The 14,597-nt window shown below is 38.1% G+C and overlaps 1 protein-coding gene across 5 annotated transcripts in view; it reads right to left on the bottom strand.

Moving 5' to 3' along the window:
- LOC115246178 (uncharacterized protein KIAA1522-like) overlaps positions 1-14,597 on the bottom strand; it is a 312,320-nt gene that overhangs the window by 62,464 nt on the left and 235,259 nt on the right. For all 5 annotated transcript variants that reach the window (XM_029824830.1, XM_029824832.1, XM_029824833.1 and 2 more), the window contains 4 exons: positions 9,796-10,034; positions 6,857-7,083; positions 5,605-5,906; positions 5,029-5,306 (listed from right to left, as the gene is read on the bottom strand). In XM_029824830.1, coding sequence (XP_029680690.1) covers positions 5,029-5,306; positions 5,605-5,906; positions 6,857-7,083; positions 9,796-10,034 — 1,046 coding nt within the window. The remainder of the gene's footprint in view (positions 1-5,028; positions 5,307-5,604; positions 5,907-6,856; positions 7,084-9,795; positions 10,035-14,597) is intronic.

The raw sequence follows: 14,597 nt of genomic DNA, 5'->3' as shown, positions 1-14,597 counted from the left end.
TTCAAATAAATTTTAATATATAATAAATTTATTTATAAGTTAATAAACTTAGAAATAATAATACACATAAAAATAAAGATTTATTGATTATTAAGAGATAAATTTAATTCGAAATAAAATATTTTTTGTTATTTACATATGAATCTAGTGGTTTATTCTTTATTTATAATTTATTACTTGAAATAAAATTGGCCAAACTCTGCTCATAAAGAGGAAAAAGAAACGTGTAAATATCGTATATTTCACATAAAAAAATATCACATATTTTATAGCAAAAAAAAAAAGGGAAAAAGCGATAGAACAAGAGAAATTAAAAAGTTGACGCTTATCGAATCGTACAAAAAGGTAGAGATATTAGAGCGGGCATGTGCTTTTACGATAGCATCGTTTGCCATAAAGTTATGTATCTTTGGTTAAAGAGAAACTATGGTATCTTTCATGGTGCATTTATCATTTTATTTATTAACGACATAATTTCGTCGACTTCCAGAATCTTGGACCGAAAAAACGATTCTTTCTTCAATGTTTTAGAAATAAAATTTATATTATTCCGGTGCGAGTGCTGTAAAAATAGCAGTGCACATTTGTTCCTCTTAAAAATAATTATGTCGGGACGGAGAAAGACTGGAAAGGAGACAGTTCAATTCTTTAAAAAAGTGGAAAACTTGTCCAAAACTCATTTTAAAAAAACTTACAAAAATAAATCGTTCTGAGATTGAATTTATTTATCGGAAGTGGACGCATAAAATTGTGTGACATTATATCATGGAAAAGGAAGGTATAGATACATAGATACAAATATGAAAAACTAAATATATATATATATATATATATATGTATGTATAAAGCTGCAATGAGTTTAAATGATTGAAGCCACACTCGTTATCCAAGTTTGTTACATTATTTGATTATAATGTTGTATGATGTATGTAAGTATTAAGTGATATTTTATTAATATAAATTATATCGTTTATTTTTCTGGCTTATCATCTATTAATATAACAGACATTATAAAAGATATAAAACATATCTCGACGATTTTAATTCGTTCCTTCTTCTTTAAGCATACGAATAAAAGTTTTTCAAAATTTTTTTAGTTTTGAACAATATTTTCTTTTCTTTCTTTCTCATTCTGCTCCTCAAAAATATTACACATATACATAAATACGCTACAAGATATTTTAAACACATAACTTACTTGGCTTGCCGACTATTTACTGTATAAGAGCAAAATTATTAAACAAAAGATTTCTTTAAGAAATTCTCTGAATCCAATAAAATTCCACGAAAATTTCCTGATCTTTCCAGGTACAAAAGAAATCCCTAAGAATTGCAGCTTTTCCATGTTTTTCCAAGAAATAGACACCCTATTAATGTTTCAAGATTAGATTCAAGTAAGTTTTCCTTCAAAGATAGATAAAAAATATAAATAAAAGTGTTTCCGATCAATTTCGTTCGATTAATCGGAATCCAAAAATCGAGAAACGCTCGATTAAAGCATATAGTCGAAGACTGATCCTGAATAGTTGACAAATACCAGACCGATAAAACGCTAGCGACAAACGAATACAACGGAGGAGCGTGCGTGGGACGTGAGGACACTGTATCCTTCGTGTGCTCCGCATCACGGAAGACATATGGACCGGGTCGATCCACATTCATGACTTTCTAACGATCCAGGACGGAACGATCTTATGTCAGCCAGGACGCGCAGTCGCGCTTATGTATGCAGCGGTTGCTTTAACCCCCTCGTTCGAGTCTTTCGAGCAGACAGAATCTCTTATACCCACTTGACGTTCTCCCCGTTGCGATAAGTTACACCTACGTACCCATCATTCCCTAGCAATCAACGACATATATCGTTAAACGAATATATTACAATTACTTTTACTCTTCGCGTTTACATGATGCATAATAATTTACGGATGTCATCCTTCATGAAAAGTTTCGTCGAAATTTTAAGAAATAAAATTGCAAAGATTAAAGTTTTGAATCTAACTAATTTTTATGATTTAATATTTGTCACCTAAATCAAATCGTATAAATAAAATCTTTTAGAACTATGCATAGAATTTATAAATATGATTGATCAATATTGAAATTTCTTGCATTACTAATAGCGCGTATCACATGTGATTATCCCAGTAAAATATTCATTATAATTATTAATATGCCAAAATAGAATCGACTTCAAATTTTCTTCGTCGTAAAAATAAATACTCAACGTACGAAGTATTAATTATAAGTATTTGTATAAAATTTTGCAACGATAATTTTTACGTTTATCTGAGATAATCTCGCATAGTTGGCTCGAACGAAAATAAGCGTACAATTCGCAATAATATTGTATAAGATATAAGGTTCATCGCCAAAATTCGAGCTAATCTACGGAAGGATCGCTTTTGCCGTTCAATTGATGTCATCCTTTTCGAGATTATAATCTCGAAAATATAATAATCATCGATAAAAATAAAATATAAAATATTTTAAAAAATATTAAAATATAATATATTTAAATATTCAAAAATTTTATATTTATAGATTTTATCGATACTATTATATCGATGCCATAATTCCAGGAGGATCCATTGCGGAACTCGAGATGAGCATCGAGATCGTGCTCTTTGCACTCGAAATTCATCGTGGTAATTCGACAGTGAATCGAATATTGCATGCGCAAAATATTCAAATATAATTGACGATCGCACATAGAGAATATTACGGCTCCACTTTATAATCCTTAAACGATTTATTTAGATTTCACTTTTACGTATTTTAACGATCCAATATTGCGTATTCGCGTGATCGTTACACTTGCATTCGCATTAAACCGGACATTAATAACAGACAAACGCACAAATTGCCGCATTAATTATCGCCATTTTCATGATATTATCTCGTGATATAATTAATTATAATATGATCGAGTCCGCACATATACAATATTATATATATAATATATATTATATGTTTTTAATACATATATATTTTTAATATATCGCTAAAGAATTCATTAATTCACTTGCAAAATCATTATCAGAGATTATCCCGAGATTATAATATATGCTCGTTACAGATGACGGTACCAAGATTCCTCTCGAACACTGATTCTCTCGAGAAGTGTAGCGAGGTCCCTGGGGGCACGTCAGTTTCGATTATCCTCGGCAATCGTTAGGCCTCGTTCAGATGCTCGCGCGCGCGTGCTCGTTCGCGCGAACGCAGTCGCGGTCCTCGAAACGTCAGACTGTCAGGGCCGTAAATTTTTGCGCGGGCGCCCACCTCTCGTCATGCATATTCATGAATACTCGAATGTAATCGAACGCCGAAGCGGCGGTAGAAGGAGACGGCGGGGTCCTCGAGTGCTTCGATCAGCCGTCGACTCGATTCAAGAATGACGAGGGCCAACCATGAGAGCATATATAGATAAGAGAGGCCGCTCTTCTTCGTGAACCTCGTCGCAGAATACCGAGACGACCGCCGTGCACTTTATGCGAAGCCCCGAGACGACACGTCGATCCTTATCTCGCGGAGGATACTGCAAAATCGGGCACCGCGACGTGATCGAATTTAATTTCGACACGGACCAATAAATTACCTTCGTTAAAATAAGTTTATTAGTAAGTATATTGGATATGTTCAATCTCATCACATGAATCGGTGATGCAAAGATTTTTGAGTTCGACGTTGACGTTATATTCTCCTTAATAATCATGAAATATTTATTAGGTTTATATGAAGGAGCCGCCGTAAATATGTATCGAGTCTTCATTTCTCATTGCGAAATAACTTCCCAAAGTGAAGTGAGAGGATATTTTGCGACTCTCGTGACACGGATGAGGAATTTTTCTATCGCGGTGAAGTCATGATTCTTGCTCTCTGTCAGGTGTGAGTGAACGATGTGACAGCCGGAGGAATAACTTCTGTCACGAAGTCTCGCGAGGAGTGGCGCGGTTCGAGAGCCCCCCGCTCCGTGACCCCGTCGATTCGCAAAGTGGAAGATCGTATCGTGTACGTGCGAGATAAGCGTGTCGGGTTATCTATAATTAATCAATTTGCGTCTACCAGGCAGCAGCTCGGTAATTACATCTCTCCGTTTTATCGCGAATTATGAAACCATTCATCGTACGGTTCTCGACGATCGCGAGTAAGGACGGGGCCGAGAAAGTGGACCGCGCCCCAGTTTTAAGACGAAAGGTCGTTACTGTCTAGCGAAATTACGCGCTTCTAAATAGAGAAAAACAAGCGGGAACATTTGAATCGAATGAGTATGTGGTCGCGAATAATTTCAATGGACATCTGAAAGTCACGCCCACGTCTTTCCCGGAGATGAAGAATGTGTTAAGTGGTTCATAAAACTGTCATTGCGAGCAGTGGCGAGATCGTATTCGCGCACGCATTTCGCTTCGAACGGTAAAGAAATAAAGAGAGAAAAGAAAGAGTGAAAAAGAGAGAGAGAACAAGAGGAGAAAGTGTAGATGCTATAAACTAGAGAGGGGGTGGAGGGTCGACGTTAGCTTCGAGGGGTCATTATAGAACTCTCGTTGGCGCTCCGTCTCTCCCTACTCGCTAATGCCAGACTGTCTAGATTGACTGATGTCAGGTCATTCAAAGCCTTCTAGATCGCTTTGCTGCCTCGAGAAGATATTGCGCGATGGACCGCAACGAGCGCGTCATTACGGGGTTGACTTTCAAAAGCAATTAAAAATAGGAGGCACATATTATCCAAAGCACAATTTTACGAGTCACGACTGAAATCTTATATGTTTTTTTTTTTTTTACTTTAATAAATAAGCAAACTTTGTTGTGTAATCGTTATAAATTATTAAAATTGATTGTTATATTAATCATTTTTTTTACACATAAATATATCTCCTTTCTTTCAAATTTATAGAAATATTTCTCAAACAAAATTATCGCAAATAAATCTATAGAGAAATAGCACGAAGAATGATGTATCTGCATCAAATCGTCTGCGATTTGTCTCGCAGAAAATAGCGTCGTGGAAAAAAAAAGTTCCGCTCGACTTACCTGTGCGTACTCGGCGCAGATGTCGATCGACGAGACGTAATTGACGACGTCCTCGATGGTCCAGCGATTCACGGCTTGTCCGTCGCCGCAGGGCATGTGAGCATAGAGCGTCGGACACCTGACTGGCGGAGGTGTGATTGGTCTCGCGGTAGGTTTCGGCTTGGGAGATACGCTTTCGGATCTTCTTGTTTCCGGTCTTTGCCGCTTGCGAGGTGCGAAACCACCGGGACTCGAAAGGTCCAAAGGACTCGTCACTCCCGCGTCTCTTTTGTTCGCACCTGCGTTTCAAACCAAAATGTTGTTACTTAATCTTTCTTGTAGTTGATTATCTCAATATTCTTGATTTACGAATACTTCTCGATTAATTTCATTTTATTAATTATTATTAATTTTTTCTTAATTTCCTTCAGAAGAATGTCAAAATATCAATTGTTTTTAAATATTATAAATAATAAAAAACGTGTACAGTAAAAAATAAACAGGAATTAAAAAATAATTAGAAAATAATTATTTGCAAATGACAGATAAATGGGATTTCTCTTATCTGTAAACAAGGTCTTATTTTTTGATACTTACCTTTGAGATATGTTTCCAATTCAGCAGCGTTTTGAGCCGCATTGGCAGTGCGTACCATGTGAAGAAGAGCTTGAGTAGAAGACATATCGATCATAGGCGGAAACACGGGATTGCCGAAGAGACTATCCTGTTTCTGTTCTTTCGGATCTTTGTTGGAAAGAGGGGAGGTCGTCGGGACAGTCGGTGGTTGTGGTGCCCCTAAAGGCGCCATCAGACCAACAAATGGCGTCGCCGCGGTCTTGAAGGCCGGAAACCTCGGATCTAAACCCGGAGGATATCCGTTCCTCGACGTGCTGAAGTAACTGAAACAATCAATCGATTTTGATTATGAACCTTCTTTTTTGTATAAAAAAAGGGGAAGATTCCAAAAATATATACTTCTACTTTTTAAAATGCTTTTACAAGCATTTTCAAAAACTTTCTAACTTTTAATTAAAAAATTTTAAATTAAAATTATTTGGAAAATGAATATATTATGATTTCTAATATTTTAAACTGTCTTAATATCAGACAGAGAGATCCGAGATACTTTATTTTCTAATCTCCAAATTCAATAGATTAACGTACAGATTAAATATGACAAGATGCAAATAGGCATGCAATGAATTAGAGAATAAAACTTTCTCCTTCAAATGTCAAGAAGAATGAGCATCGCACAGCTAGAATCTGTTTGGTGTTTAACTGATCAATTAAGTATTCATCTGGATCTGCTTCCAACAAGTGCTAGAAGATACAAAGCTGAAAAGTCAACGTACGACGCGAACGGACAACCGGTTTTATACGAGAGTAACATCGGATACCTCGGTTATTCTTTGCGTCTTACAAATCTTAATCACTTGACTCATCTATTTTCTGCCTTCAAGTCTCAATTTTTTTACAACAACGTCTCGCGGTCTTCATCGATCGATAAAAGTCAATATACTCGCATGTCACGCTTCGACGAAAATATTCAAAGACGTTTTTGCGAAATTATTTTCCTTTAATCACATAAGACATTAAGATAGATATGACGTCAGAATCGATAAGATGATATTGAACAAGTAATATCTATATGCCGATCCTATCGAAATAATATTATTATTGCAATGTATTTTTTTTTTTTTTTTTTTTTTTTTTTTTTTTTTTTTTTTTTTTTTTTTTTTTTTTTTTTTTTTTTTTTTTTGTATCATTATTATATTAATCCCGTGATCAATATGAAAAATATAACTAACGCAAAAAATGAAGTGTAATAAATAAAGTAAGATAGACGTACTCGTTGGGGTTGGCATTGTTGTATTTGGCGGCGAGACTTCTCATGAAATCGCTATAATTTCGCCCCATCATCTGTTCCATGTGCTTGAGATGATGGGGTGGCGGTGGACCCTCGGGTCCTCCCAACGGCGTAGCATTTGGCGGCGTCCCCGGGTGACTCGACGAAGAAGGCGTCACGCTCCTCGACGATGTCGAGTTATTGTCAGGCGTGAGTCGTTCCGTTTTAACCTGCAACGCGACACAATTGCCCTTCTTTAAACGAGACCTCACCGTGCGCAACCGGATGCGATAATGAGAAGAAGAATACGGAGCAATTAACCGGCAATAAAGAGAACAGAAGTACTAATTAGCAAATGATAAAGACAAGTGCAACGGAAATACACACTTAATATTATTTGATTTAACTAAAAAGTACTAATTGTTAATGTTTTTATACATAAACATTTTTGCAAAAAATTAAATTAATGTATAAGCGATAATTTGTTATAATTCTAATATAATTTAAGATATTTACACAAACAGAGTTATGTACACAAACAGAGTAAATATCTCTACTTTTAATTATAAAAAATCTCCTATGTATTTTAATTTATACATTAATTTTTAAATTTTTTTAAATTTTCAACTTTTGTTGCTTGATTCGTGTATTTTATCGCGTAATGACATATACGATTAATAAAATGTAAACTCTTAAGTGTCTTCTCACGTAAAGCTGCCATCGGCACGTCTGCGAATTGTTCATTTCATCTTATCCGCAATAACAATAATCTTACTATCTTTACTACTGTCGTGCCTCATGTTTGAATATTGAAGGCCGTAACTTTCAACAATATATCTTTACAAGAAAAACAACTTTAGCTACGCATCGATACCGATCTTCGCTTGCACGTGGAAAAGTCCCTTTATATATATTCTATTTAAAAATATTCATTTCTATAAAATATGTAATAATTGATGATTGATTGAAAAATAAATAATTGGTTGCTTTCTATATGAATTGTATACGTGCAACGCAAATATTAATTATAACTAATTAAAATGTTTGAAACAATAATGAGCGATGAGATAATAAAACAGATAATTACAATTAATAATTATTATTGTAAATCTATTTTCTGCGATAAAGAAACGTCTGCTTTTCCATTGTGCCACCGATTATCATATGATCGATATCTTGCCCGCGCGACTATACTTAAAGACTAATAAACGAGTATATGAGAAAAAAAAATTGTTTCGTTTCTCTCGAGACGGATCAACGACGTGCCACGCCCTCGGTCGTGAGGGATACTCGTCGGCAGCTGCAGCGCACGATACGTTTCGCTCCGGGTAAGATCCGAGGCGGCAGGAAATATCTCGGGTGCATTAATTCCCGGGAACAGATTGCATCTGAGATATGGTAATGAAGGTAACGCGTGGCGTAAGAGTTGACTCCTCTTCGGCGACGCGACGCGGCGAGAGAGCGCGCCGTGACACTAAGAAGAACGAGAGTCGATTGGCGTAGAATAGGGTCCCCGAGAGCCGCGGTCCGAGAGAACTCCGTGGCCGCTCTCGCACAGAGAGGCCACGGTAAATCTCTTTCTCGCCTCCAGACCTCTTCCTGACAAGGGACTGCTTCAGGCTCACGAAGCAGACACGATCTCGTATATACCTACGTTTCGAATAGAGGTTTGCTCGGCGATACCTTCGGCTCTCGATAGAGAAAATACGCGAAGGCGAGAAGTAGCGACAGAAAGTAGCAACAGAACTTTGATGCACAAAAGTCATCCTTTTCTTTTAAATAATAGTTTCCACTCGATTGCAAGAAATAAACAAAATAATTTTGAAGTCAAAGAAATTTTAGAGAGAGATTTTTATTTTTACATAATTATATAACAAAGAAATTATTATAATAAAATAATTAGATTACGTTACAAAAATAATATCTCGGAATTAAATTTAAAATATTGCATACACGTTTTTCGTACGATAAAATTCTTCACTACCGAGCATGCTTAATTTTTTTCCAGATAATATATTCCAAGCGAGAAAAAAATTAATCCTTCCGTTCGTATTTATTGACTCGCTCGATTCACTCCAGCGGATTCTCGATACCAAAAGTTAATAAGTCAGGATGACGCTTGCCACACGCAAGGGATTAATTTCTCGAGTTGCTACTATTCTTCGAAGATCTTTCTATTCATAAGGCCTACAGGCCTGAGTTAGGAGAAATTCTCGCGTGTCACGGACGCTATTCTTTCTACCGATGATCATCAATTTTTTACCATCGCAGCTCTAAGCATTGCTAAGCACAGCCACCAAAGGCTCCTCTTTCATTTTTTTTTTTTTTTTTTTTTTCGGTCAAGTCGTTTACAGAAGCGTCGAACGGGTCGACGGATGTCAACGGCGGAATGACACTGCGGCTTTCGACGCGGTTGACATAGTTGCTGCATGGTTGATTTTGAACGGGACTCTTCGCGTACACGTGTACGAAGCTACCACTCGGGCAGCAGGAGCGATGGACTCTCTCATCGAGGATATCTCCCCAGACTAGCGCACGTGTCCCCAAGTGCTCAAACACTCCACTTCACGGAAGAAGCAGCGGGTCTCTCGAAAAATTTGTACAACAAATCTCGCGTCCTCGCGGCAACTTGCGTCCTTCTCCCAACGAATAAAAAAAAAAAAATAAATAAAAATTCCAAACGACGCGTTCAGTCACTCTCTACGTCAATATAGTAAGATTGTGTTTGCCTATACGTGCGTAGAAGTTTTGTGTACCGTGTCAAAATTTAACTCCAAACATCCATTGTAAATCTTTTCGGAAGCGAATAATCAGAAGTAAGAAAGAGCAAATATTATTCGAGAGATATGAGAGAATATATTAAATATATTAATAATAATTAATATAACTATAAAAATAGCACAGCGTCCGCGATTTGCAAACGGAAAACACTTTCTACTTACTTGGGTAGTGTCGAGACCATTCTGATTCTGCCGCCTTCTACTCCTTGGCGGTCTGGGGGTCGCCGCACCAGACAGGTGGGCACCCTGAGGGCTTCCGCCCCTGGCGTCGACCGCTGTGTTCGCTGCCAGGGTGGCCCCGTCGTTGTTTTCCGTGTGCGTACCTAAATCCGCCGCCTCTCCTCGGTCGCCGCCACGTGTTGGTCCCGTGCCCGCGGACACGTTTTCGCCCGACACCTCACCTGAAGAAATCAAACGGATAAATATATATTAGTTTTCGATCTATAGAAAATATTAAAAGTGCACGAATCTCCGAAAAGAATGTTTATTCTACTTGAGATTGTCGAGTTATACGAGAAAGATTACGATATACCTATTTCTAAGGCACATGGCGGTTTTGAGGAGTGTTCAAAAGTTTCAGCTGTCAAACGCAACGATCTTATGTCAAAACTCTCAATTCTGGACCTTTGACGAAGAGATAAATTCGTGGCATTTCCATCGCATTCGTTTCTCGCGGGATGGCTTCAGTTTCGTAACGAGATGGTAATTCTCACGGTACATCGTAAAGCTTTCGGAACATCGCGCCGTGTAAACGGCGTCTTTCGACACACCGGGAATTCGAATGAAATACGTTAAGAGGGATAACCGTAGGACGCGATTACACACGGTGGCGGCGCTAGCCACTGGCGCTGGAGATTTACGCTCAATAAATGGTCCCGTCCTGGCGCCATTATCTTCTGCCTTGATCAGAGACCCCGGGGAGGATCGACCGAAAAGACGCGGGGAACGAGGAGTATCGTGGGGGTCACTGTCCACTACCTAAAATATCCAATAAATTCTTGTCATCGTTAAACGCTTGGAATTTTATGGAGGCAGTAACTCGTCCATGTCGCCGAATTTGCCGGCCGATACGATCGGCCGCGGTTTAATGCAGGCGACGGTGCCGGCAACGCGAGAGATACGAGAGCTTCGTATTTCGCAATTCTTTCCGCACCCGGGTGTGCTCCGTTATTTTTTACTCATCTCCTTCGCGTGCGATCGAACGCGCTTCATTAGTCGATAATTATTCCGTAATAGATATTCCTTAAATGCCTAATAAAATATTTTTGTCTATCTACCAAAACGTGTCGAAGAGTATAACCGATTCATTAATCAAATTTTTATCGGATACTGTATATATATATAGTTAAAGTATCTCGTAATAATTCAGAATAAACACAAATTCCCCCGCACAAATTTTCTCGCAGTAAAGCGGTATCGGAAATACACGAACGGACATATTGTAATTATTTTTATAATGCCTAGAATTAACACTTCTAGGCAGGCTCTGCTCAGCTGTTATCGCGTTATATTCTCCAATCCGGTTGTAGAAGCGGCTTCGCAGCATTTAAGCGGGATATAGGTGAGGGTAGCGATCGTAAAAGCCATTTCTATGATACTACCAAATGTCTTCATTATTTCGAGTTAAAATATTTACAACTGCCCATAAAAATTCCATTAAGCACTATTTGCTAGCGGGAAGATCGTTCCCGGTCCCTCGACGAGACGTTCAAAGGCGCGTTCTCTCTCTACGCAACTCGCCATAAAAGAATAGTTATAAAATTGAAGACTACACGGGCAGCAAACATTGCACGCACATCGTTTGATCGACGAATCGGTTGCTAACGAGAATGATATAACGATACGTTAAATGACACGTTCGATGAAAGGCTTTGGAATATAACTTAATTAACTTTGATGAATTTCAGAATGAGGTCACATCGGGTCAATGATTTGTGGACTGTTAGATTTTATAGTACCCTATTGAATATACAGTAAGGCAGAAAATGTAAAATGTATGTTGATGAAAAACGCAGTTATATCATTTTATGAAGTTGTTGAAAACATGACATGGCAAACACGAATGTCGAATTCCACGAATATAAATTTCTAATTACCAAGAATAAGAAGTCGTACGTGTTGACATTGTAATATTTATTTCTTGATAGAAGATTCTATAGGTCGCACGTTCCAAGACGTCATGTTTTGCGTATCAGACTTTTTTTCCTCGTATTTTCTCACGTTTTTTTTTTTTTTTTTTTTACGAGGTTTATATTGTTAGTAGCGCGTCGACGGCACGTATGACAAATATCGTAACGACACTTCAGAAACTTCCAAGGGAGGAAGCCATTGTTTAAAGATCGTCCGAGCGCGTTTTGTTGTCCAAGTTGGGTTTGACGATATTTGCATAGTAATACAAGAATTATCTGCAGCTATACTCGCGAAAATAGTTAAAATTCGAATTCACAGAAACACGTAGAAAAATTTCATTGTCGTACAACTTATTTTATCAGAAGAAGAGATATAAATATATTGTAGATAAAAAATAATAAAACTAACACAGTACCTACGATGTGTGTGTAGAGTCTGCACTCAAAAAAGTGGTATTGCAACTACAGCAAAAATTTTCTGGGTGCGCAAAATTAACTGAGGTACATAAATGATTAGCAAATACTGTGATATCGCATATGTTTCGCATTTAATCAATCTAAGTGACAGAGACAGAATTTATATCTGAACTGTTTGTGAAATTTAGAAAGAATGTTTTTCTGTGGCGCCTATCCATGTTAAGGCCAATCATACTCGTTATAAAGTTTGGCTGTGGTACACAAAAAAAATTAGCGGCAAGAAACAAATAAATATATAATCCTCACATCTAACATATTTGTATAACGCGCCCAATCTATCCAGCTCTTTTAAACAATTTCTCTCAATTTTTCGATGCTGCAGTTATAATTGGCAGTTATATTTCTCACAAAGAGTGTTCTAGCTGTAGTATCGAAACTCATATTTATCCAATGCAGTGATTAACATTTGGCAATGGGACCTAAATTTTCTAGAAGATATTATTAGAATATTGCTGCTATAAATTCTATATGTAACAGACAATATTATAACAGATACAAAAAATAACGATAAATTTTTGTTGTGACACCTAGAAATCTACCTATATCAGCAAGACATTTTTTTGAGTGTGCGGATCATGAGATATTTAAATTCTCAGATGATATTTCAGAAAATAAAAGAGAAACTTGTTTCAAAAAAGAGACTTAAATAAATGTTTCTTTTTTTTTCAAAACCGATCAGCAATATATTTCTAAACATATTGCACAATCTAAAAGTTTCGCAGCCAGATAGTTTCCAATAAATACTATTGCCAGGGGACTTCGTTGCATGTAAACGAAGGAGGCTACAGCAGCGGGATATCTACGGCGATAATACTGAGAACCACGCAAGGTCTGAGTGTGAAATATCGTAACGACGTGTTAAAATGAACTAACATGCAACGCACGTATCTTTCGCGACAATGCCCGCTCCATGAAGCCCGTACGTCAAGATTGCGCTCGTCAGCGGACGAAAGCATGAGTCAGGATTGTACCGCGATACTTCGGTATCTCGGACAAAATAACACATCGTTGTATGCAAAATGTGATATAATGTAACGTTCTTCAATTTTATCCGAATCTCTAATCCAACGCGTCTGCAATTAGTAGAAAGTAGAAAGTATGACGTGCGAAGCGTACAGGAGGTAAAAGAAACGATAATCTTACCGCAAACAGTAGTTTTGCGCTTCTGATTTTATCTTAATACACTGCATTTATCAAAGACACGCGTGTAATTTACCGGTTTTAGCGAAGCCGCTCGGTTAACTATTTCGTTCCCGGGCGAGACAGGTTCCGCGAGAAAGAAAGCCACCGAGAAGACAGCGAGATGGGACATCAGGAACTCATAGTAATAGCGAACACCGTAGTCATAAATTATCCGGCGCGACCGCGGCTAAAACGAATTGACCTTCGAGGTCGCGGTGTACTCGAGTGCCGCCGCGACGGAAATAAAGCCGGCGGACCTCTCTTCCCTCCGAGGTCGGCGTTAATTATTCTCGCGTTAAGAGTTTCAGAAATTTCACCGAGCTGAGAATTTTTCCACGATCCCGTGGCCGAGATAGAGGACCCCGGGAAAGTCGCATAACGCGTCGCGAGATCTGGGATCGATCCAGCATCCAGTATCCGGCACAGATAAAAACGTCAGTTCGACGCTTCCGCGCGATCCATTGTTCGACGGATGACTTAAAGATACCTCAATGTGAGTTCTCATGTAAACGCGCGCGAACCCTTTCGGGCAAAGTCAGTATGCGTTGTTGCAATTTTATTGCAATCTGCTAATAGTTAATTATAATCAATAGAAAATTTAAAAAACTGCACTGCTTTACAAGAATACATTATTAATCAAATATTGTAAAAAATTTTGCTTCAAATATTCGTTATAAAAATAAATCTAAGATTCAAGATCTCTTGAATACAACTTTCATATCTTATATTATATCAAAAAAATGCCATTCAAATTTACCCTCTTTCCTTTTACACTTAACAACAATAGAGTCTCACGGTTTTCGATAGTCTTGCTGAAAACCGGATGCGGGCGCATACGTGACGTTTCTTCCGTTTCTTGCAGCCTCGGCAAGACTGGCCGGGTCACGTTCGTGTTGCCGGAGCCAAGCGGCTGGGCCCCCATGTGTGCGTATACGCGTGGTCCGCGTGTACGCACGTCGTATAGTCGCGTACGTCCGCATCCGGGGTCGGTTCGACGCTTAATGAACGATCAAGCCGGCTCACGCGGCGCGCAAGCCGTCATTATGAGCTACCGCAGCGAGAAGCCTCATCATTTCTTTTTGTCTTCCTCTTTTTTCATACGCTCGACTTTTCTCTCGCGATCATTCGTGGCGGCGCTTCCACAGGATGCTGAATGGGGGATTCTATTTTTTCCCT

The sequence above is a fragment of the Formica exsecta genome, unplaced genomic scaffold (genome assembly GCF_003651465.1).
Source record: "Formica exsecta isolate Colony F162 unplaced genomic scaffold, ASM365146v1 scaffold14, whole genome shotgun sequence".
Taxonomy (NCBI): Eukaryota; Metazoa; Arthropoda; class Insecta; order Hymenoptera; family Formicidae; genus Formica; species Formica exsecta.
Note: the sequence above shows the minus strand (reverse complement) of the source record. Positions and strands in the feature narration are given on the sequence as shown.